Raw genomic sequence first — 25,904 nt, 5'->3', positions numbered from 1 at the left:
CAGTAGTGGTATACCACTTTGCTGCCTTGGGCTCCAGCTTGTACTAGAGCTCCAACATGTCCAGCACGGCAGCGTTTAGCAGTGGAGTCACTTCATTCCAAGCACAATAGTCCACAATCAATCTCCATTCTCTGTCATACTTGCACACAGGCCAAATGGAGCTGTTGAAGAGTCAGTGGGTTTTGCTGACCACCCCTTGGCTCTCCAGTGTAGAGAATCATTTTAATAGAGTAAAAGCATGATATTTTAGTAAAAGCCAGTCTGCCCAAGCCAGCCTTTAAATCCAAGCAACAATATTAAAGACAGTGTTCTTGAAACTCTCCTGGAGCAGTGAGAATAAAGAAAAACAATAGCCTTGTGTACTGGGGAAAATAATTTAACCAATATGTATTAACCAATAGTAGCTTGCTAAGCCCGCAGACCCTGTCGGACCCGATAAATGTGTGCTAAAGATAGAAATAAACGACATTTGCCATACTTCTGTGAAGACTCGGCAGAATATCTGAGCGGTTTCTCAATACTCCAGCTCATGGATCATCTTGGGGATGGGAATCATAGCATCTCGATTTGTCCAGTACTGTTGGCAGTGCACTGTCAAAGTGGCAATTGGTACTTGTTGCTCTTCCCCTTTCAGAAGTCCTAATCCAGATGGGTTCTCATAGTCCAGGCAAGGTGTTCAATTCCTTAATGCCCTCTGTTTCCACAGCAGCTATCCCAAACACCCACCTGAGACCCTTTGGGTCCTTGAAATACCTGCTTTGGAGGAAGTCTGCCCAAAATGAATGGGTGTTGGGCATTAAGTGTCCTTTTTTTTAGTTCCGGCTTGCCTGTGAAATTTTTACCCATTAGTTGCAGGGAAAAACCTAACTGCAGGTACTTGGTGGGTGCTTAAGACAAGACAAAGAGTTCGGCCAGGCCCAGGAGGGGAAGGGGGCAGGAAAAGGGGAGGGCTGGGACAGTTTGGAGGGCTTCTTCAGCTTCAGAGAAGAACACTTTGGGTGCAGAGCTGCTGCAGTGGGGAGAAAGGAATTTCACCATCACCCAGACAGAGCTGCTGCTTCTTCCCTCTTCGTTGGTGGCCTCGCACCCCCTGTCCTGCCGGGACGTGTAGCAGTGCCAGGCACTGCCGCGGAGCTGCTGATACACCTCAGCCACCGGCCCAGAATCTCTGCTCATCCCTGCTGTTCCAGCTGAGTGTTCCTCAGAGCCCTGCAGGAGCACCGGGACTGCCCATCCGAGGGGGTTTGTGAAGCAAAGCCTCTCCTCCATCCCTTCCCGTCTCAGCTGAGAAGGCTGTCACGGAATCCATGGTTCTGTTTTCTTGCTAATGCTGTAGTTATTGTTGTTTGTTTGCCTTGTTATAAATATTAGTAAAGAACTGTTATTCCTATCCTCAGATCTCTGCCTGAGACTCTTGATTTCAGGATTATCATAATTCGGAGGGAGGGGGTCTACATTTTTCATTCCAAGAGAGGCTCCTGCCCTCCCTAACAGACACCTCTCTCCCAAAACTGAGACAGATTTTGGTGCCCAACGTGGGGCCTGAGAGCACTGAGAGAAAAAGGGCAAAAAAGGAATAACAGTTCTTAAATAACCTAACTTTTGTGGGCTGGATTTAGAAACCTTGTTAGGTAGATCCATGTTGTTTAGCTTACCCAAGTTCGGGTGGCATGTGATCATGGCTATATTTCTCCCATTTGCTGCACCTTACCTAAATATGGGTCTTATAACTAAGGCTACTGTGGCTATTATCTTTGTTTTGTGAGTTGATAAGGTGAGGAATTCATGGATGTTTATAATCCTCTGGAAGGTGAGCTCATAGATTCAAAGCTATCACACACTAACTGGATGGTTTTGAGGTTGCTTTAATAATGGTACCTACTGGGAGAAAATGACAGCTGGAGAATTTTTCTCACAACCTTTCAACCAGTTCCTTGGGCCTACCCCACCAGTTTTCGAAGGGTTAAAATCTTCTCTGGATGCCAATGACTTCATACAGTAGTTGGTGTTGCTGATAGGCCTGTTCTACTTAGCATTCAGAGACAAAGGGAAATTGACTGGGATAAGCACCCTGACACCTACCCCAGAGACTGGATATGCTGCCCCAGAACCTGACACAGCCCCACAGATGAGTGATGCTTCCACAGAACCTGACACAGTGCCAGAGACTAGGGGTGTTGCCCCCGAGCCTGCCCCTGCCCCATAGCCCACCTCAGAAATGAACCACCCAGAGGGGGTGGGGGTTCTGGTGAGGGAGGTGAGATGGGCCAGAAGCTAGAGTGCATTTCCTCAGCTGCTGGGAAACCCTCCCCCTGCTTCGAAGAGGGAGAGTCTGATGGTGCAGCAGTGGAACCCACAGACATTACAACCGTCCAGGTTCCAGCTGAACCAGAAGGGCAGTCACAGCCAGCAGCAGTTGCCCCTGTAGAAGTGAGGAAGTCTAAGATGAAATCACAGCACTCTGTTGATAAAGAAAGAAGGGCCCTCACAACCCGCAGGGGAGCCAGAGGTTGAAATCATTACAGATTCCCTGACATTTGACAGTCTCCGTAATCTGCAAAAAGCCATTGTAAGGTGGGGGCATGAGGCTTATACGACCTGGTTACTTTGGGTGTGGGACCTTATAGGTATGGGTGTGCAACTGGATGGTGGTGAGGCAAGGAATGTGAGACCCTTGACCCAGGACTCAGGTTTGAATCAGGGAGCCAGGGCCCCTTTCCCTCTGGGAGCAGCTTTTAATGAGTGTAAGAGAGAGGTTTGTCCACAGAGAGAGAATGGAAGAGCACTATCATAGAAGGGGCTGGAAAACCATTGAGGAAGGGATCCAACAGCTGAGAGAAGTGGTGGTATTAGAGGTCCTTTTTGGGAGGGGTGGACAGCATGATAATGACCCCGACAAAGTCAGGTGCACTGGGCAGATGTTGTGGAGTCTGGCAAATCTAGGGCCATGTGAATACATCACCAATATTGCAATGATTAACGCTGATAACAACCAAGAGACAGTGGGTTCTGTTGCCACCAGGCTTAGAAATTTCGAGAGTATGGTCCATGGCCCGCAGCAGGCTCAGGTCTCTGCTGTGATTAAGGAAGTCAAAGAAGAGATGAGGGAAATGAGGGAAGAAATGAGGAAGAGCAGTTCCCATATGGTACCAGTGTGAGTCACAAGCCCAAAACTCCAAGCCCAATGTCCCCCAGCTAGAGAGAGAGGGTACACCCCACGAGCTGAGCTGTGGTTCTTTCTATGTGACCATGGGGAAGACATGGGAAAGTGGGATGTGAAACCCACTTCTGCCCTGGCAGCATGAGTGCGTCAACTCAGGGAGGGAACCATTAACCAGAAAGGTTCCATTAAAGTGAAGGTAGCCTCAACCTCCTGTGACGAAACTACTAGATATTACAGAAAAGAGGATGATCCCCTTGAAGGAACCTCTAGCATGTATGCCCAGGGAGGAGAGGATGACCAGTGCTAGAGGGGCCCTGCCTCTAGCCAGGAAGAGGCACAGGAAAACTGGGTCTTTTGGACGGTGTGGATCCGATGGCCTGGCACATCAGAGCCACAAAAATACGAAGCTTTAGTTGATACTGGTGCACAGTGTACCCTAATGCCATCAGGACGTAGGGGCAGAACCTGTTTCCATTGTTGGGGTGACGGGGGGATTGCAGCAATTGACTCTGTTGGAAGCCGAGGTGAGCCTGACTGGGTAAGAGTGGCAGAAATATCCTATTGTGACTGGCCCAGAGGCCCCATGTATTCTGAGCATAGACTTCCTTTGGAATGGCTATTACAAAGACCCAAAGGTTTGACTCAGGTGGGCTTTTAGAATAGCTACTGTGGAGGCAGAGGACATTAAGCAATTGAGCACCTTGCCTGGACTATCAGAGATCCCATCTGCAGTAAGACTCCTGAAAGTGGAAGAACAGCGAGTACCAATTACCACCTCGACGGTGCACTGCCGAGCAGTATCAGACAAATAGAGATGCTGTGATCCCCATCCCCAGGATGATCCGAGAACTAGAAAGTCAAGGAGTGGTCAGCAAAACCCACTAACCCTCCAACAGCCCCATCTGGCCTGTGCGCAAGTCTGACAGAGAATGGAGATTGACGGTGGACTATCATGGCTTGAATGAAGTGACTCTACCTCTGAGTGCTGCCGTGCCGGACATGCTGGAGCTCCAGTACGAGCTGGAGTCCAAGGCAGCAAAGTGGTATGCCACTATTGACATTGCCAATGCATTTTTCTCCATTCCCCTGGCAGCAGAATGCAGGCCTCAGTTTGCCTTCACGTGGAGGGGAGTGCAGTACACTTGGAATTGACTGCCCCAGGGGTGGAAGCACAGCCCCACCATCTGCCATGGACTGATCCAGACTGCCCTGGAAAAGGGTGAGGCTCCAGAATATCTGCAGTACATTGATGACATCATGGTGTGGGGGAACACGGCTGTAGAAGTTTTTGAGAAAGGAGAAAAGATCATCCAATTTCTGCCAGAAGCTGGCTTCGCCATCAAGAAGAACAAAGTCAAAGGACCTGCTCGAGAGATCGAGTTCCTGAGGGTAAAGTGGCAAGACAGATGACATCAGATTCCCACTGATGTCATCAATAAGATCACTGCAATGTCTCCACCGACCAGCAAGAAGGAAACGCAAGCTTTCCTATGCGCCATAGGTTGTTGGAGGATGCACATTCCTGAGTACAGTCAGATCGTGAGCCCTCTCTATCTGGTTACCCAAAAAATGAATGATTTCCATTGGGGCCCTGAACAGCAACAAGCCTTTACCCAAATCAAGCAGGAGATCGCTCATGCAGTAGCCCTTGGCCCAGTCAGGACAGGACCAGACGTGAAGAATGTTCTGTACTCTGCAGCCGAGAACAATGGCTTGTCCTGGAGCCTTTGGCAGAAAGTGCCTGGGGAGACTCGAGGCCGACCACTGGGATTCTGGAGCCGAAGCTACAGAGGGTCCGAAGCCAACTACACTCCCACAGAGAAAGAAATCTTAGCCGCCTATGAAGAAGTCCAAGCTGCTTCAGAGGTGACTGGCAGAGAAGCACAACTCCTCCTGGCACCCTGACTAACGGTGCTGGGGTGGATGTTCAAAAGAAAAGTTCCTGCTACCCACCATGCCACCGACACTACATGGAGCAAGTGGATCGCCCTCATCACAAAGTGCGCCCATATCGAAAACCCAAACCGCCCTGGGATTTTGGAGATAATTACAAACTGGCCGGAAGGTGAAAACTTTGGTCTCACTGATGAAGAGGAGCAGGAACAAGTGACACGGGCTGAAGAAACTTCACCGTACAACCAACTGCCAGCAGAAGAAACATGCTATGCTCTGTTCACTGATAGTTCCTGGCGCATTGTAGGGATGAACCGGAAGTGAAAAGCAGCCATATAGAGCCCTACATGACAGGTCGCAGAAGCTACTGAGAGTGGATCAAGCCAACTTGCTGAACTCAAAGCTGTTCAACTGGCCCTGGACATTGCTGAAAAAGAGAAGTGGCCAAAGCTCTACCTCTACACTGATTCATGGATAGTAGCCAATGCTCTGTGGGGATGGCTGGAAAGGTGGAAAAGGGCCAATTAGCAGCGTAGGAGAAAACCAATCTGGGCTGCTGATGAGTAAAAAGACATCGCTACCAGGATAGAGAAACTGTCTGTGAAGGTCTGTCATGTAGAAGCCCATGTCTCCAGGAGTCGGGCTAATGAAGAGCACCGAAACAATGAGCAGGTAGATCAGGCTGCAAAGATAGAGGTGTCAAAGATAAACCCAGATTGGCAACACAAAGGAGAATTGTTCCTAGCTCGATGGGCCCATGATGCCTCAGGTCATCAGAAGAGAGATGCCACCTATAAGTGGGCACGAGACCGAAGGGTGGACCTATCCATGAACAGTATTTCTCAGGTTATTCATGACTGTGAGATGTGTGCCACGATCAAACAGGCCAAGCGGCTGAAGCCGCTATGGTATGGTAGGCGTTAGTCCAAATATAAGTATGAGGACGCCTGGCAGATTAACTACATCACACTGCCCCAAACCCATCAAAGCAAGCGCTAAGTGCTCACAATGGTAGAAGCCACCACTGGATGGTTGGAAACCTAACCTGTGCCTCATGCCACTGCCTGGAACACCATCCTGGGACTTAAAAAGCAGGTCCTTTGGAGGCATGGCACCCCTGAGAGGATTGAGTCAGACAATAAGACTCATTTCAAAAACATCCTTATAAACACCTGGGCTAGGGAACATGGCATTGAGTGGGTCTACCATATCCCTTATCATGCACCAGCAGCTGGGAATGTTAAACAGTGCAATAGCCTGCTTAAAACCAGCTTAAAAGCACTGGGTGGGGGGACTTTCAAAAACTGGGAGATTAATTTAGCAAAAGCCACATGGTTAGTGAACATGAAAGGTTCCACTAACCAAACTAGCCCTGCCCAATCTGAGCCCTTTAGAACAACAGATAGAGATAAGGTTCCAGTGGTACATATGAGAGGTATGCTGGGAAAAACTGTTTGGGTTAATTCTGCCTCCAGCAAAGACAATCCCACCCGTGGGGCTCTTTTCTCAGGGACCGAGTTGCACTTGGTGGGTGATGCAAAAAGATGGAGAGACCCAGCACATACCTCAAGGGGACCTGGTTTTAGGGTGAACTACCCATGACGCTGTGCTTGTATCTATATCTGCATGTACATATGTATATAGTTAAAGTAGTGGGTGTTTGTGTATAATTTAAAAGTGTAATATTTAATTTAACATTTTGGTATGGAAAAATTTCAGGGTAGATAATGGGGGTTGTCTTTTTTTTTAGTTCTGGCTTGCCTGTGGAATTTTTACCCATTAGTTGCAGAGAAAAATCTAACTGCGGGTATTTGGTGGGTGCTTAAGACAAGACAAAGAGTTCGGCCAGGCCCAGGAGGGGAAGGGGGCAGGAAAAGGGGAGGGCTGGGACAGTTTGGCGGGTTTCTTCAGCTTCAGAGAAGAACACTGGGCGCAGAGCTGCTGCGGTGGGGAGAAGAGAATTTCGCCATCACCCAGACAGAGCTGCTGCTTCTTCTCCTTCTTCCCTCTTCGTTGGTGGCCTCGCACCCCCTGTCCTGCCAGGACATGTAGCAGTGCCAGGCACTGCCGCGGAGGTGCTGATACACCTCAGCTACTGGCCCAGAATCTCTGCTCATCCCTGCTGTTCCAGCTGAGTGTTCCTCAGAGCCCTGCAGGAGCACCGGGACTGCCCATCCGAGGGGGTTTGTGAAGCAGAGCCTCTCCTCCATCCCTTCCCGTCTCAGCTGAGAAGGTTGTCACGGAATCCATGGTTCTGTTTTCTTGCTAATGCTTTAGTTATTGTTGTTTGTTTGCCTTGTTATAAATATTAGTAAAGAACTGTTATTCCTATCCTCAGATCTCTGCCTGAGACCCTTGATTTCAGGATTATCATAATTCGGAGAGAGGGAGTCTACATTTTTCATTCCAAGAGAGCCTCCTGCCCTCCCTAGCAGACACCTCTCTCCCAGAACCGAGACAATGGGGCCTCTGAGCCAGTCATAATGGGATGCCTCTTCCACTCATTTCCAGTCAGGCTCCCCTCAGCTTCCAACAGGGTCAAATCCTGTGATCCCCTTTTCACACCAGCAATAGAAATAGGTTCTGCGCCCACATCTCTTGATGGGATTAGCGTGCACTGCCACCAGTGTCGACCAAGGCATCATAGTTTTGTGTTTCTGATGTGCCAGGCCAATGAATCCACACAGTCCAAAAGACGTGGTTTTCCCTGGCCTTTACCTGGCTAGAAGCACACCCCCTCTAGTCCTTCCCTCCTTAGGCAGACATTCTAGAGGTTCCTTCAAGGGGATTGGACATGTCATCTCTTCCATCATATCTGGCAACTCGGCTACAGGCAACTGGAGATACTTCCTTTCTGGTGGAACTTTCTTCTCTGAGTCTTGCCCTCCCTCAGTTCACACACCCTTTGCATCAGAGCAGTGGTGGGTTTTCCATCCCACATCCTCATATTTTCCCCATGGTCACACAGGAGTTATCACAGGTTGTGGGGTGTATCCTCTCTCCCAAGCTGGGGGATGTCTGCATCCGGTAACAAAACATCTAGTCTGTACTGGCGAGAGTTAGAGAAGGTCCTCTTTAAGCTCCTTGAGTTTCTGGTGATTCTCTTCCATCCTATCTTTCATTTTCTGTATGCTCTCTGACAGACATGTTTCCACAGCTGAGATTCCTGCATGTGTTCGGCCATGCACGGCATCTGCATACACTTGGAGCTTCTTCACCATAACAAGCATGGTCTCATTCTCCTCATTCCACTTCATCATTGTAGAGAATATTTTAGCAGAACAAGGGCATGATATTTTAGTAAAAGCCTGTCTGCACAAGCCAGCTGTCCTAGTTTAGGGCAAATTAGGAAGGAAAATTCTAAATGGGGATTTCCCCAGGGAAATGCCCCTCCCCACTTCCTGGTCCGGGAAAAGAGGGAAAAAAAATTTTTTTGGAGAGAAGTGGAAAAAGCTGTTTATTTAACAGAAATTGAGTAATATTAAATAATAAAACCTCTCGTTGTTCGATGGGATGGCAAATCTAGGAAGAAAAGTCCTTTTCATGTGGTGAACGGCTCGCTCAGGTTCTTATCAGTCCCTCCGGCGCTGGAAAGTGCAGAGGCCCAGGCCCCGGTGGGCCACAGGCGTGAGCTCCCGGGGTTTGGCTGGGTGTTCAGTCCAGAGCAGGCTTGCACAGATCCAAGAAAAGGAGAAAACAAAGATCCAGCGAACTCCTCTGCCTCAGCTAGCTAAAACTAACTAAAAACCAGAGAGAAGCTCTGTCCCGCTGTCTGGCGTGCTGCAGACACCACAGTCCAGGAGCGAGATGTGGGGGAGTAATGTTTTTCTTTAACACAAACTGCGTGCTTCTTCTTCCCCCTCTCTTGCTCTCAAAGCCAGTCTTAAAGGTGCAGAACTTAATATATAACATAAACCAGACGATTGGGGATACCAGTATCATAAAGTCACCCCAGGACACCAGCTTTCAATCCAGGCGACAATATTAAAGGCAGTGTGCTTGACACTCTCCTGGAATAGCGAGAATAAAGAAAAAAATTGGCATTGTGTACTTGGAGAAGAATGTAAAACAATATGTATTAACCAATAGTAGCTTGCTAAGCCTGCGGAACCTGTCGGACCCTATAAAAGTGTGCTAAAAATAGAAATAAATGACATTTGCTATACCTCTATGAGGACTCTGAATAGTCTGAGCAGTTTTCCATTACAACATTGCTAAAGCAGAAACGTATTCTTGTGGCCCAAGTCGTATGAGTTTTAGCCATATAACTGGTATGCATTTTACCATGTCTGGACTGTTGTTTGGACAGCTCAGAAAACTATCTCTACCACTGCCGTTTCTCTCAAGCATTTAATCCCTTGTTCTATGGTCTTCCATGGGGTTTGCTGCAGCTAGAGATCTTCTGGGCACAGATATCTTTCTTTTACACTTCTCAAGAGCTGTGTCTAGAGACTGAAGGAGTCAGGCCCCCTTGCCATGCCTTGGTTGATAACTGGATCATGTGACAGGGATCCCAAATGCCTCACTTCAGTACCATCCAAAATTGTATTATCGCCTGCAGTGTCCCAAATACAGACTAAACAACTAATTATAGATTTGTTGCTGCTGAAGATGAATAGATCACAGGGACACAGGTCGAGGTGTGGTGAAAGGAAGAAGAGAGTTTATTTTTCCTCCCAAGATTTATAGGTTTCTGACCACGGCCAGGGATTGGATGGTCAGGATAACACTTTCCCACTGCACCTGGCCATGAGAGATGTCCATCACAAGACTTGTAACAGAAAGAATGTACACATATCTATGTTTGCAGGTACTGTCCTGGTAAAGTTTTTAGAAAACTATGTCAGCAAGCTCAGAAGCTGAGTTTTCAGGGCGACATAGATTCATCAGCTCATCGGGTGTAATCCTTTCCTAGGCCATGAAGGTCCTTCATGGACAGGTACTCAATAATGATTTTTGATTCTGAGTCCTCTAGGGGATTTGAGGGTACTTCCCCCACATCATCATCATCCACTGGGCGATTGGTTTTGGTTTTGTGTTTTCTCCTCATGATAAGAGCAACTGCCGTTGGCTTAGGCTCTCCACCTGGTTTAGCTGCAGCCTGAGTGACTGGTGTGTCTTCTGATTTATCTTCCTGCCCCTCTGTCTTTGTTTGCTGCCCTACAGTATCTAGCAGCGTATGATAAGCATATGCCAAGGCCTAGCATGTTTCAATGAGTTTCTTCTCATTAGAGTTGTCATTGAACTTCTCTTCCAGATATTTCCCCACTTCAGCTGGATTCTGAATTTGTTCAGGGGGAAAGTTCCAAGCTATTGGGGCAGAGAATTCCTTCAGGGTTTGGCCCATGTTCTCCCATTCCCCACACCACGCAGGATTTTTCACGCCTGGGTCAGGTGCCTGGTCAGCCCCTCTGAATATCTCGGCCCTGATTCTAGACAAGCTGCAGACCATATAAAGGAAACTTACCAGATAAAATACCAGGTAGGTGGTGTCTTTAACATCCAGGGGAAACAGAACATTCTCAAAAAGTGACGTACTAGATTTAAAGGGGAAAAAGGAGATGAAAGGTTGGAAAACTTCATCCCTTGCTTCTCCTCTAACAAACTAGGTGCAATTACTAATAAACTACTGAGAGGAATGATGAGCTTGTCTTTACAAACAAGCTGTGAGTCAGTTGATAAGATGTAGCTATCAGTGAGAGACTACGGAAACAATGGGATGGATTCCAGTAGAAGATCAAAGAGGCACTGAAAGAACACTATGAATTCCATAAAAGTTAAGAAGGGATTATGCATTGGGGGTGGGGGGGAAGGTATCGCAGGTATCAGGCGTTCCGGGAAGCCTGTACCTCTCAAGTACGTCAGCCTATGGGGAAAGGGAGAAGGGACAAGCGGCCGGGAATTAGGATTAAAAAGGAGGCTGCGCCCTCCAAAAATTTGAGAGACCCCAGGGGAATGCGCCATGGCCTCTCCCTTTATTCGAATAAAGTAAAAGGACTCCTCTGTCTCCTTTTTGGACATAAACCTCTGGTGTTTGTGGATTAATTTTCCTGACACTACCAAAGCAGGCCACCGAGACTAGTACAGAGAAACAACAGACCATACTAATTTTTAACAACTCCCAGTACCTCTGTTAACTTTCTATAAATCATTATCACCGTTTATTTATCAGGGACATTATTTATCTCCCTGCCTTACAGTATCTAGCACCGTGAAATAAGTATACGCTAGGGCCCAGCTTATTGCAATGATCTTTTTCTCCTTAGAATCATCATAGCAATTCTCTTCCAGATATTTCCCCACTTTGTCTGGGTTCTGAATTTATTCACGTGCAAATTCCCAGGCTGGAGTATCAGAAAATTTCTTCAGGGTCCTGCCCATTCTCTCCCATTCTCCACACCACTCAGGATTTTCCACACCTGGGTCTACTTCTGGGGCAGGGATCTCATAAACTCCTCTGGATATCTCAGCCCTCACTCTAGAGAAGTTGCAGACTGTATAGAGGAAGCTTACCAGCTGAAATACCAGGAAAGTGATATCCTTAACACTCAAAGGAAACTGAACATTCTCAAAAAGGGACATAACAGATTCAAAGGAGAAGATGGAAAGGAAAGACTGAAAAGCCTTCTTCCCTGCTCTTCCTCTGACAAACTGGGTGCAATTACCAATAAAGCCCCAAAACATGCTACTGGGACTGGGAGGCAGGGTTGGATGAAGAAACCATATGCCAAACATACCTGGCACAAACTTCAGTACTTTTATGAACTTCCTATAAATCATTATCACCGAGCCCAGCACAATAGCTATTCTAATCCGTGCCCCTCTACTGTAAAAGCTACATGTTAAGGACAATACTGGAGCTATCTCTGGAAAAGAAAATAAACCTAGGGACCAGAAAGGTATTAAAACCTCAAAAAAGTCTAGGGACCAAAGCTACATGAAGGCCTCCACCCTGAGAGACATTATGCATTCAAACATGGCTACTGACTGCTTTATCCCAAATAAGGAGTAAGTACAACCAAAATACAATTAGTAATCAGTACAGGTTTTTCCCACTTTTTCAAGCCCCATGTTGGGCACCAAGAACTCTATTTGTCCTGGTTTAGGGTAAATTTGGGAAAGAACCTTCAAATGGGGTCCCCTCAGAAAAACAAATTCAAGTGGCCCCTCCCCCCAACTGGTTTGGGAAAAGAGATTTCCTTGGGGAGGTGGAAAAAACCTGTTTATTTAACAGAAATTGAATAATATTGTAATAGATAAACTTATGTATAAAAATTCGTAAAGGTCAAAATAAATATATTTGTAATAATATAAAATAGAACAGTGTGGCAAAAAGTCTTTCCCCAGATCTAGTTGCAAATTCCCATTCAGGAGAAAACAATGCTAGCCGGCACCCAGATAAAAATCCTAGCCTGCGCCCATCAACCGAAAAGAATGAGCAGGACACGGGCCATCAGGCTGACAAAGGAACGAGCTCGGAGGAGATATTCATCGCCAGACCTGAACACCCCACCTGGCAGACCGCTGTTGGGGAAGCAATCAGACTGGACAAAGGGAAAAGCCCAGCCGAGATATTCATCGGCTCCAACCCAGATCCCATCACTCCATCCTGATGGCCCGAACCAAAATTGAAATCAGGGAACATTAAAAACCTCTTTACATATGAGGAAACTCTGCCCGGACATCTACTAACTCTATTCTCCAATGCCAGGAAATCCATTCATCCAACAATCAAGGACCTTTGGTGAATGGTGCCTGCTTGGAATTTAGCCTCAGGACACAAAATCCCTATAAAAACCCCGGCCAGAGAACCCTCAAGCGTGGATTTGGGAACACCTATACCTTTGGTATAGACCCTGTCCACCCAGCGCTGCGCTGCCCATTTTATTGTGGTTTTTCTCGTTGTTTGTTCTTTATTGTTTTATAATAAATTTCTCTTTTTATTTAACCTGAATTTGCCTTTGCATTTATAACAGTATTAAACAATAAAACCTCTCGTTGTTCGATGAAATGGCAAATCCAGGAAAAAAAGTCCTTTACATGTGGTGTAGCTCAGCTCGCTCAGGTTCTTATCAGTCCCTCTGGGACTGGAAAGTGCCGAGGCCCAGGCCCCGGTGGGCCACAGGCGTGAGCTCCTGAGGTTTGTCTGGGTGTTTTTCAGTTCAGAGCAGGTTTGAAAAGGTCCAAGAAAAAAGGGAAAAAAACCATCCTGGGAACTCCTCTGCCTCAGCTACCTAAAACTAACTAAAAGCAAAAGAGAAGCTCTGTCCCACTGTCTGTCCATGCTGCAGACACCACAGTCGAGGAGGAGGATGTGGGGGAGTGATGTTTTTACTCAACACAAACTACGTGCTTCTTCTCCCCCCTCCCCCTTTGCTCTCAGAGCCAGTCTTAAAGGAGCAGAACTTAATATGTAACATAAACAAGGCGATTGGGAATACAAGCATCATAAAGTCACCCCAGGACACACATCAGTATAGCAAAGCCTGATTCATACCACTGCTCTGTACAAGTTACATGCCAATGTGAAAAACGAGGTTCACTCACCTAATAAATTTTAAAAGGTTTAATATAAACAAAAAAAACAATTAGGAGACAAAGATAATAAAGCAAACGGTTAAAATGGCCGGGTGCTTGGCTCTCTGCCAAGAGCACACTTGGTGTCTTTGGAACACTCCTTTTGTCCCATTCTGCTGTAGGGGTTTAATGCATATTCAGACTTTTCCAAGAACTAGTTTGCGTAGCCACTCCTCAGGTCTGCCTTTTTAGAGCACGAGCATTTGGTTTTAATTTCTCTTTTATCATCTTTTTATTTGGGCTGGGGTTCCTTCTACAGGCTGTCAGTGTTGATAGCAGCCTGGGCCCCATCATCTGTCCACTGGAGGTTATCTTGCTTTGTATAGACAGGACATAGCCCTAACGTCCAAAATTCTTCTTGACCTACGCCTAAAACTTGCTAGCAGGAGAAAAAAGAAAAAGACATAGCAAAAGCATATAACTCATAACACTCATCTTAATACTTCCGAAAAACCAATATCACAATATGGATTTATAACACCAGGGACAAAATTTGTGCTATCTATGGATAGGCAAACAGGCCTAGGTACCAGAAAGACATTATTGCATCAAACCACATGGTGACTACTGACTGCTTTACCCCAATACAAAATGATTAAAACCAAAATGTTAATATTAGAGCTTTTTTTCACATTCTCCTGCCATGCCTTGGATGCCAAATTCTTTGTCTTGGTTTGAGACAAATTAGGAGGAAACTTCCTGAAAAAGGTGTCTCCTTTAAAAAACAGTAGGTTTCAGCAACCCCTCCCCCACACGTTTGAAAATAATTTATTGGACGAAAGTAAAAAACCTGTTTATTTAACAAGCAGGATGCACGAAGGCACAAAAAAAAGAATGAATAATGTTAGATAATAAACCTTCTCATGGAGAAAACTGGTGGATTTTTTTAGAGTCCTGCTCTTGCTCTCCCAAGATCCAGAGCCAGGGTATGGCATTCCAGGGCCTCCTCTCCAGGCCATGACATGGGGCTCCAGGCGATGTTCTGGTGGTTCAGACCAGAGCAGAGCTGAAGAGTTCCAGAAGAAGAAGCCACAGTCCCAGGAAAAACTTGCCTCAGCTAACAAAAAAGAAACTAGCTAAAAGCAAAGATGTCCTCTCTATCTGTTCTAGACAACACAGCCAAAAGAGAACCCGGGGGAGGATGTGCGAAAACCGCACTGAAAGAATTCTACCAGCTTCTCCCCCCTCTCCCCAACCTAGCTCAAATGCCTGCCAAAACACTTTGATTGAGTATGCTCAATTACACACTCCTAGGCAAGGATATTCTTTTGAATTAGAAGTATCAATTCTGGATAATATAGCCTTGTGGGGATTGTGGCAGATGACTGGGATGAAAAGTTGAAAAAAATCTGTAGTATTTTGGTCCAAGGGATTGCAAGACTCTGCTATACATTATAACCTGATGGAAAAATGAATTTAAGCTGTAGTTTGGGAACAGCAAGAAAATAGAAGAATCACAGGCCAAAATAGCATGACTCTATACCACCAGTACAAAACACAGTGAGGACTGAAGTTCTTTCAGATGGTCTCTCCCAAAATATTAGGCACAGGGGAAATGGAATTGTTTACACCAATGGATTCTGTGGTGTGACCGCAACCTAATAATCTAGATGTGAACATTCATGCAATAATCCCTGACAATGCAGTGTGGTTCTGTACTCTTTCCCCCTTATTCTATACACTATGTCAATATCATATTGTTGAGTTTTTGAATTTCAGGTATCTTCAACACAGACCCAACATCAAATTTAAGTTTGATCTGAAAAAACATAAGCCAAAACTCTTCAATCTGTGTGGGCTATCACCCCATCTCAAGATACCAGGCCTGGAATAATTTTAGCAGAAGGAGCTGGAGCAACAGCATATGTATTACTGGAAGGAGATGACATTCCTATTTTCCTCCCTTATCACAGATTGGCTCATGGGCTTGTACTATGAGCACATACTTTGGATACCTTTCTGCAAGATCATTTTGTAAATACCTGTGTGTGGCTGTGTGTGGTTGTTTTTTACTGTAACTAACCTATTCTTTCTGAGTAGTGACTATAAAGCACCTGATGTGCCCTTGTGCAAGGTTTAACTTAGACATCCAAGGTAATTGTTGCCTTAACTTTGTAACTGCTGTACACCAAGGAACATTGATTACTGATAAACTACTGCCCTCTTCAACATCATAAACACTGCTGAGTTTGAAGGCTGCTTCAACCTGACTGCTGAATCAGCTGGCATGAAGGATGATATTCAACATCTTCAGGACTTAATACACCAAATCACACAACCTACTGGTAGTGCCTGGCTAGTTGAGTGGTTTAAGTCCCTGCCAAGAAGGGTGGGACACTTAACTCAGAGCATTAGATGCTTATTCCTTTTCCCATATGTTTTTGTAAGTGCCTTTGTAAATTCCCTATCCCACATTTCCAGACCCAGCAGCAGTGGTCTCTTGAGTGAGGGGGTGCAATGTTGGGAGGAATGGGTTAAAAAGTGGAAGATTGGCAAGGAGGACTGTAAATTGCTCAAGTGACCTTGAAGCTGAGAATAACCCTTGATAAACCAGTGTGAACAGCAGCCAGTGATCCTCTGTCATGGACTGAGTTTAACGGTGCCTGTCTCTCCACTTGTGTGCCTCTGCCTGGGCGTTGCTTTGGGAATCCCCTGGGTCAGCAAGGTAACGGGAAAAATTTTAGTCTGTGTTTTAGTCATATGTTTGTGGTTGTCCCAGCTGCCTTCCTGTGCTGCCTTACACAGAGGTGCTTCATTACAAGAGACACATGGACATGTTGGAGACAGTTCAACCAAGGGCCATGAAGATGGTCAAGGGACTAGAGCTCCTCTCCTATGAGGAAAGGCTGAGAGAGCTGGGACTGTTTATTCTAGAGAAAGTCTCAGGGGGCATCTCACCCATGTGTATAAATACCTGAAGGGAGGATGAAAACAAGATGGAGACAGTCTCTTTTCAGTCGTGCTCAGTGACAGGACAAGAGACAATGGGCACAAGTTGTAACATAGGAGGTTCTGTCTGAGAATCAGGAAACACTTTTTTACTGTGAAGGTGACTGAGCTCTGGAACAGGCTGCCCAGTGGGGTTGTGGAGTATCCCTCCTTGGAGATGTTCTAAATCCTCCTGGACATGATCCTGGGTAACCACCTCTAGGAGGCACTGCTTGGTCAGGGTGGTTGGACCAGGGGACCTTCAGATGTCCCTTCCAACATCAATCATTCCACAATTCTGTGAACAGACAGGGGCCCAGAGACAGAAATGCATGCACATGTAGACACTTGGCTTTTGAGACAAGCTACAGTGTCCGTAAGTAATCTGTAACAGTCCATACCCTTAAATAATATGCCCAAGATAGGTTAAAAAAAGGCTCTCATTTCTTTAAAAGACAGAGGGACATAAGTTAGAGGTACTGTCAAAGCTCACAGTTCTTCCAGTCTCACTGCATGTCAAATGAGCAATCATGCTGGTACTTTCTGTGTAGAATCATTATTAAAATATTACCTTTGTGTGCTAAGGCCAGACTGCTGAACACATCCCATGCTTAGTTTGAAACCCATCATGTTTCTATTCAAGACCCAAATCTCATCCAGACCAAGTGTTGCAGCTGGGTCCTGGGGGCCTATCTGACCCCCAGCTTCGGCCGGCAACCAGCCCAGATAGTCAGGCTGTCCCAGGGGCCAGAGCCACTGTTCGGGGTTCTGCAGGCAATCTCCAGCCAAGGGTAACCCTTGGAGCATGGCCACAGGCTTCGGGTGATCAGCTCTTTTAGCAGTGATTTCTGCTCTGTGATCAGCTCTGTTCAGCCTAGCCAGCTCCGTTCCGGGGTTACCCCTGCCAATGCAGTCAAGAGATGGGAAGACCATATAGCATTCCACAGAGAGTCTTTAATGCAGACTTCAGCAAAGGGGGCAAGTGATGGTCTAACCCCTGATCTGGGCAAAAGCTGGGTTTTATAGGGAAGGGGAGAATCAGGAAGGGGACCAATGGTTTGAGACAGGGATAAGGTGACCAGTGGTTAACAGGGAGATAACATGGGGTCCCAAGGCAGGAAGGAGTCGACAGCTTAGTCACAGTGACTAGGCAGTTTTATCTTATCTTAGGGGATCAATCTCCAGGGAGGATGCCTGTCAGAGGACTGGGCCTCCTCCACAACCAAGTGTCATGTTTCTTTCACCAAGGTTGATAGGAAGTTAGCATTAAGAATCCAAATTTTAACATATGGAGATATCTGGGGAGTCAAATCCTCAGTCCCTCTGAAGACTAAGGAGTCTCTGTAAACTATGAAATAAATACATAACTCCAAATTATAAGGACTATGAAGTCTTAAAACTAAAACAACATAATCCGGGTTAACACACCCCCCCCCACCAGTGAATATATGAATAGTTTATACCTAAATAAAGTATATTTAACACAAAAAGGAAGACTTTAAAGAAAGTTGAACAAAAATTTGTGTTAGGGTACACAGAAGTCCTTTGTAGTAGATTCCAGTAGTGGCCCTTGTTTTTTGTCTCCTACAGATGACTACAAAGTTCAATTCCACTTGGATATGATGTCTAAGAGGGCAACACAGTGGTCACAATACAGCAAAACGTCACACTATGTAAGCAAAAATATAGACCATTGCAGAGTTTTCATTAATACACAGGGAGAGCACATAAAAAGGTTATTGGTCATGTGTTACTCAAAGGCTACTTCATGGCTGCAAACTGCTAGTGAGCATTAATTTTATTTTTCTTTTTGGTCACATTACTTTTGAATAATGGGAAAGCTTTGGTGTTTTATAGTTTCACTCCTTGTACTTAAGATTTTTTAAATTAAAAGGTCACTAAAACTCACACAGAAATAAAATTCATACAGTAGTTAAGGTAAACCATCCAAGCAAGTTTTATTCATTAATATTCATAAATACACACAGCAGCTTCATTAGAGATTTTTTTCATTTTTTCCTCTTCAGTTTGAATGTGGAGTATTAGGAGAGCTTTTTTGCACGTCAAGCTACAGGACACAGAGCTTTTATTTTCTCTGCACTGCAACCTATATTTATCTGCTAAAAGTAAAAATTGGTTAAGTGGAAATGATTATCGTATATATATTTTCTCTTTTCCTTTGAATGTACACAATGTAACAAGAGTGACAGACCTGAAATTACAATCACCAAAACAAACCCAAGATAGTTGTTGTCCACTTTCATTGGCAAATACAGCACAGAGGACATTATCTGCAAAGTGGGATGCCATCAAAGAGGAGGCTCATTTCCTTTATTATTCTCTTTTAAATTTAGGTTTTCTAAAGCAACATCTAGAGGCATAATATCTACACAGCCCATAGCACCAAAATCAGCAATTTCTCCCCGTTCATCCTCATCTGAAGAGGAACTTTCTTCCTGCATCAAAGTGGACAGTAGAAGCTCTTGAACAAACAAGCTGCGATCTGCCTGTTCGCTTTCTTTTGATTGACGCTCTGCTTCTGACATCTTAGGATCATTCAACCTGCAGAGCAACACAGAAAGATAAGACGGGCTTAGTAGTATCATCAACAAAATGGGCTTTCACTAATTGCCTAAACTGTTGGACTGATGCATGCTGAATAACACCTGAAAGCCATTCCTTTGAGAAACAACCTAGGTACCACTGCACTTCTCTTGACATGTACATATCTGACAATATCTGGCACTCCTGATGCAAGAATACAAACATTTAACAAACTTGTTCCTAGATGCTTAAAAAAAATCCTTCATAGAAGTAGATTCTAAGGCTGAAGGAGGAAAAAAATCTATTTCCGAAGTTTGTTTCCCCTCAGAGGGATTTTATTTTAAGGGGCATTAAAATTCTCTAGTCATCTCTTAAGTGCTCATTTTTTCTCCAGGACAACTTCTAAATGCAAGCATGACACAAAATACAGTACTACACACATAATGCCCAGAGATTCCCAAAGCACAGTACATCATTCCCTTCACTTATCAGTCCATGCACCATCACCTAACAGAAGCAAGAGAACTGCTTGCTTCAGTTCTATCCTAACTCACAAGATCAGTGACTGACATTTGCAAATACATTCCTTAAAGTTATGATTTTCAAAAAGCTTTGGATTGAGATATTATCACAAGTTTTGACAGAAATCAACATGACAGCAATAACTTATCACAACCCCAGTTTCTAGACACAAGAACTACTTAAAATGCTTTTGTTCTTTCTCAACATGCAACTGAAAAACATCCTTCCCCTTGAATCCAGAAAACCAATATTCTAAACCTCCGAAAAGAACTGGAATGAGTGGGCAACTCTTCTATAGTAGAATGGACTAGATGATGGTTGTAGGTCTCTTCCAACTGAACTATTCTGTTCTATAGAACTGTAGGATCTAACTATACTTTCTGAAACAGATATGCATGCTGGTTATTAATATCATAATCCTTCTTTGTTTTTTTATCCAAAATATTTTTTATATAAACCTCTATTCAACCTTCACATTAAAGTTTCATTTCCTATTAAATAAAACTAACGTTCTCTCTCCTCACATTATCAGCATAAAAGTTTGAAACATTATTGTAGAGGCTCTTGTCTTAGAAGTAGTAGAATAAACAAACACAGGTTAACAAGGCAATATCCCATGTTTCTCTTCAAATCGAGAAACAACAAGTAATATTTATTCATTGCCTAGGAACAAACAGCAGGGTTGAAAAGATGATGTTACAAATGTAAACAAAAGCATAGTATCTCAACTACAAACTTCATTAGTGATCTGGCAGTAGTTTCACTGAATTCTATGCCCACAACAAGACAAGGCAAACAGAAATGGAACAAGAGTTAAAACCACAAACCAAATTACCTCATAAGAAGAAACTGGGAATTCTGTATAGTCTGATGATTGTTTTCTGTGTTAGATGTATTGGTTGCTGCTATAGATTGTGTAAGAGTGGTGGGTATGCTGCTTGTGTTAGTGCGTCTAGTTGCATTGCGTGCAGTTTCCAGTTGTTGTCTTGCTGCCTGTGCATGCTGTCTTTCCAACTGCAGTTGCATCTGCAGCTGCTGTAACTGAGAAGCAGAAGGGCCAGAAGAATTGAGCTGCCCTGCAGAACGTCTCACGCCTGATAACTGAGATAAAAGCTCTGCCAGGAAAGAGAGAAGTTTCTCCAGTGAAATCTGCTTAAATACATATCACACAAGAGCATAATTATGTTCTGAATACCAGTATGTCAATTTCTTTGCTTTCTAAAAACTTTCATTGATGAAATTAATGAACAAATCGTATTGATTGGAAAAGCTTCATGGGCTGTCCATTACAAGCACCCCATGTCTCAAAACCCATGGGAAGATTAAGAAATATTTAAAGAACTATGTATAAAAAAGAGTCGAAGCTTAAAGCTTTTTAAACTGATAAGGGTCAACCTATGGAGAATACCATATAAGCAATATCCTGTGCAAGAATTTGCTAAAATTTTATCTTCAAGTTAGTCAAAATAGTTATTATCCCCTTCAATTCTGACTTCAGTTGGTGACTTTATGCACCTTCAATGCATATTCCAGAGGGAAGCTGTGCTGCAGAAAAGACAAATAATTATAGCATAATTTCAGACATTTTTAGGAAATATTCAGTTCAGAAAGGCTTTTAAAATGCTGTATTATATGAAAAATATTTGAACACAGGAGGGGTTTATTTTTGTGCACCTTTTGACCTCTGCTAGAAAAAGAAATTCTAATGATAAAAAAGTTAAATCTATCCTGGATTCCTTTCCTCCAGAGTTCAAGACTGTGACAAATTATGCACATGCTAAGCATTTCCCAAAATAAACATTAATAATAATACATATTATAATACATATTATATTATATTCCACACAAAGTTGTGAGTAGTACTTTGTTGTTTATGATACGAGGGCAGTAGTAGTAGATTACCTTTTTTCCTTATCCATCCAATCCTCATTAAAGCTGCAAGTCATTATTACAGGTCATGAAAATTTTCCTTCCATCTCACTTTCATGATATAATCCTTTGAAACTAGGCTTTTCTTAGGGGACTAAAGCACAATGCCGTAATTCTTTGCATCTGGAACACTTGGAATGCCAACAGTAAATGCTCAAGTCACTTTTAATCAGCACAGCTAATCATATCACTATCAGCTACCAATAATATTTTATTTCACTAATTACTGATAACAGCCACAAGGAGAAAAAGAAATAATGCGTAAATGTCTGTTACAAGCACAAGTTCTAACTTCTGGTAATATGTACTAATTATTACCTCAATACAAAAGAAGACTTCTAACACTGCCGGGTAAGACACATATTTTTCCTTGCTGTTTGTAAGATCACTTTGAGTACAGCTTAACAGAACACTAGTAGCAGATGTGAATTTGTGAATTTGAGATACAGGTTTGGCATGATACAGACACCCAGTCAGGCTGCACCTCATTATCTGAATACAAAAAACATTGACACAAAAAAAAAAAAAAAAAGAAAAAAAAAAAAAAAGGAAAAAAGAAAAAAGACAAGACTCAAAGGAATACAATTTTATTGCACATGGCCCTAAATGGGAAGGTCTTGTGAGGCTGAAATAAACCAAGGCAGCCACTTCATGTTTAACTCAGCTAAACTAACACCCACTGTAAGAGGAAGTGTTGCACTCCAGGACTCCAGGACACAAACATCCTCCCTTCTTGCACCAACTCTAGTGCTTTAAAGACCCACAACCTAACTTAAGTCATTAAGATGACAGAAAATTTTTCATCCTCTTTTGCTGGGATATTTTTAGTATCAGGAGTGCAGCCTGCAGGTCTCAGAAAGTGATTTTCCCCCTCTATTTGGCACTGGGCAAAGCCACATCCAGAGTTCTATGTTCAGTTTTAGGCTTCCCAAGACAAGAGACACATGGACATAACAGAGCAAATCCAGTGGAGGGCCACCCAGACGATCAGAAGGCTGGAACATATTACAGGAAGAAAGAGTGGGAGAACTGGTTTTGTTCTGACTGGAAAAGAGTACTTTGTAAGATATCTTACTGCTGTCTGAATCTACCCAAGTGGAAGATACAGAGAGAACTAAGATAGACACTTATCATTTTTCACTATATGAGTGTAAGATTGATATCTCTAAGATTTTACATTAGATCATCAAGTCCAACCCCCCCTGCCATGGGCAGGGACATCTTTCACTAGATCAGGTTGTTCAAAGCCTCATCCAACCTGACCTTGAACACTTCCAATAATGGGGCATCCACAACTTCCCTAGGCAACCTGTCCCAGTTACAGTTACCCTCATTGTAAAAAAAAAGTCTTCATTATGTCCAATCAAAACCTATCCTCTTTCAGTTCAAAACTGTTGCCCCTTGTCCTGTCACTACAGGCCCTCATAAAATAACCTCAACAACTGTCTTTCTTATAAGCCCCCTTTATATCTTGAAAGGTTGCAATAAGGTCTCCCTGGAGCCTTCTCTTCTCCAGGATAAACAACCCAAACTCTCTCAGCCTTTCTTCATAGGAGGTGTTCCAGCCCTCTGATCATTTTTGTGACCCTCATCTGGACCCACTCTAACAGGTCCATGTCTTTTTTGTACTGCTGACCCCAGAACTGGATGCACACTGGATGCAGGACTTTGCACTTGGCCTTGTTGAACTTCATGAGGTTCCCATGACCCCACTACTCAGGCCTTTCAAGTTCCCTCTGGATTGCATCTCTTCCCTCTAGAGAATCAACTGTTCTGTTCAGTTTGGTGTCATCTGCAAACTTGCTGAGGATGTACTCAATCCCTCTGCATCATTGATAAAGATATTAAATAGTACTAGTCCCAATACAGACCCTTGAGGGATACTACTTGTTACTGATTTCCACTTGGACATTGAGCCATTGACTGAAATTCTTTGGATGCAGGCATCCAGCCAGTTCCTTATCTATTTAACAGTCCACCCATCAAACCTGTCTCTCTCCAATTTAGTGGCAAGAATGTTGGGAGGGACTGAGTCAAAGGCCTTACAGAAGTCCAGACAGATGACATCTATAGCTCTTTCCCTGTCCACTAATGCAGTCCCACAGTCCCTCCATGATAGAAAGCCAGTAGATTAGTTAGGCATGATTTGCCCTTGCCTAGGGCATGTTGGCTGTGTCTAATCCCTGCCTTCCATGTGCCTTGACATAGCTTCCAGTAGGATCTGTTCCATGACCTTACCAGGCACAGAGATGAGGCTGAATGGTCAGGAGTATCCAGGGTTCTCTCTTTTAAAAAAAAAATTAATTGGTTGCATATATTAACATGTGTTATAAGATTTTTCTTAAGGAAGCATTACATAATACATGGATACTGCAAAAAGATCAGATTAGTTAAAAGTAACAAGCATTAACAGAGATACAAAACTCAACCTAGTCAGACTGAGCACTGAACTTGTAACGAACTATGGGTAATCAGCCTTTCCAGTTGCAGCCTTCACAGTGGAAAATACGAGACAGTTAAAAATGTATGTAACTTGTTACACAGATTACCTGTAAACAGTTTCTCTTCATTGGACACCTGGAATTAGATTCAGTTTCAAACATATGAGAGTTTCCATTCTAAACTAAGAGAAAGGTCTGTTACCATGAAGTGTGATGTGGATGATGTGGGGACATGAGCTCTGAAGTGTGGGACTCAGATGCTTATGGGAGATGGGTAGATTTTGGCAGCTGGAGATGGAATTTTTTTTTTTAAATTTAATTTTAAACACAGAAGAGGGGCTGTGTGTTTGAGGGACTAAGTATGATATTCATTTGTGAAGGACTGTGCTCAACCCCTCCCTTTCCCTTCAGCAGCTGCAACTCTCCACAGAAGCCTTCATTCAGTCATTCTTGTCTAGTTTGATGGGTTTGGGGAATTCATCATAAAGCTCCACTTCAGTTTCCTGTTTAAGTGCATTCCATGCAATTGTCTGGAAAGTTTGTTCCACATTAATGGCTTCCTTGGCACTGATTTCAAAGTAGGGGATGTTGTTTTTACTGTAGCACCAGGCTTGCACCTGTTTTGTGGTGACTTGTCTGTTTTCTAGGTCAATCTTATTTCCCAGCACAAAAAAAGGAGTCCTCAGTATCTCTTGGACTGTCCTGAATGAGGAATTAATCCCTTGGGCTGTCTAGGGTTTTAAATGTGTTGGGGGCCATGACATCGAACACCAAGATGCAGCAGTCTGCTCCCTTGTAGAAGGCAACTCCCAGAGACTGAAATTGTTCTTGGAGTGCTATAGCCTATACCTACATTGTCACTAGCCTGTCATCCACCATGACCTCTTTTGTCAGGAAGCTTGCATCTATTGTAGCTTTGTACTGGTTACTGAATTTCTTGTTCACATACTGGTTCATGCGTGATGTCTTTCCCATCCCAGAGTCTCCAATGATTATGACTTTTAGTAACACTTTCTTCCTAAAGTCATCTTTTACACCGGTGCATGTGCTGTGGCATCTGGCCTGAGACTTGCTGTCCTTTTACTCTTCTAAAAAATGGGTGTGGTGTCTCTCTTTTTCCAGTGACTGGGGACTTCACCTGACTGCCATGACTTTTCAAATATCATGGAGAGTGGCTTGGCAACTACATCAGCCAATTTGCTCAGGATTCTAGGATGCATCTCATCAGGTCTCACACATTTATGTACGTTCAGGTTCCTCAGATGGTCATAAACCTGATCTTTACTTACAGTGGGAGGGACTTTGCTCCCCTAGCCCCCATCCTGCTGTCCATCCACTCAAAAATTCAAAAATGCATGCATACATGTCACATGAGGAGAGGCTAAGAGACCTAGGACTCTTCAGCCTGGAAAAGAAAAGGCTGAAGGGGGAGGAATTGTAACAGTGTATATAAATACCTGATGGGAGGAAATGAAGAAAAGGAACCCAAACACTATTGCCCACTGACAGGACAAGAGGCAATGGGCAGAAATTAAAAAAAAAAAAAATCCATCTGAACACAAGAAAATACTTTTTACTGTGAGGGTGACCAAATTCTGTAACAGGCTGTCCAGAGAGGTTGTGGAGTCCATTGTTAAGAATATTCAAAACCTGACTGGACATGGTCCTGAGCAACCTGCTCTAGGTGGCCTTGCTTGGGGGCAGTGACAGAGGGAAGTTGGATGGGGTTGTAGTAGGTGATGATAAAGGGTTTTTTCAAATGTCAACTATTCTTTGATGCCACCTGTGAACAGGTCAGTCATGGGAATGAGCTTAGAAGTCTCTAAAAGCACAAGCTAAAGGGGCCATGTTTTTCATTTCAGAAGTTACAGGTTCAATCCCTGTAGACAATCCAATTAAGGACACTT

At 44.0% G+C, this 25,904-nt stretch overlaps 1 protein-coding gene and 1 pseudogene across 5 annotated transcripts in view; both read right to left on the bottom strand.

Moving 5' to 3' along the window:
• Positions 1 to 18,494: 18,494 nt before the first annotated feature.
• LOC131591645 (E3 ubiquitin-protein ligase KCMF1-like) overlaps positions 18,495 to 25,904 on the bottom strand; it is a 122,350-nt gene continuing 114,940 nt past the window's right edge. For 3 of the 5 annotated variants that reach the window (XM_058862571.1, XM_058862569.1, XM_058862570.1), the window contains 2 exons: positions 20,463 to 20,742; positions 18,495 to 19,123 (listed from right to left, as the gene is read on the bottom strand). In XM_058862571.1, coding sequence (XP_058718554.1) covers positions 18,871 to 19,123; positions 20,463 to 20,742 — 533 coding nt within the window. In that variant the 3' untranslated portion in view covers positions 18,495 to 18,870. Of the gene's footprint in view, positions 19,124 to 20,462; positions 20,743 to 23,794; positions 23,842 to 25,904 lie in introns of those variants that run through there. The other 2 variants (XM_058862572.1, XM_058862573.1) reach the window with 2 other exon arrangements.
• On the bottom strand, positions 24,317 to 25,628 carry LOC131592464 (ras-related protein Rab-7a-like; annotated as a pseudogene).

Source organism: Poecile atricapillus, chromosome W (assembly GCF_030490865.1).
Source record: "Poecile atricapillus isolate bPoeAtr1 chromosome W, bPoeAtr1.hap1, whole genome shotgun sequence".
NCBI lineage: Eukaryota > Metazoa > Chordata > Aves > Passeriformes > Paridae > Poecile > Poecile atricapillus.
The sequence above is the reverse complement of the archived record's forward strand: the minus strand, read 5'-3'. Positions and strand labels throughout refer to the sequence as shown.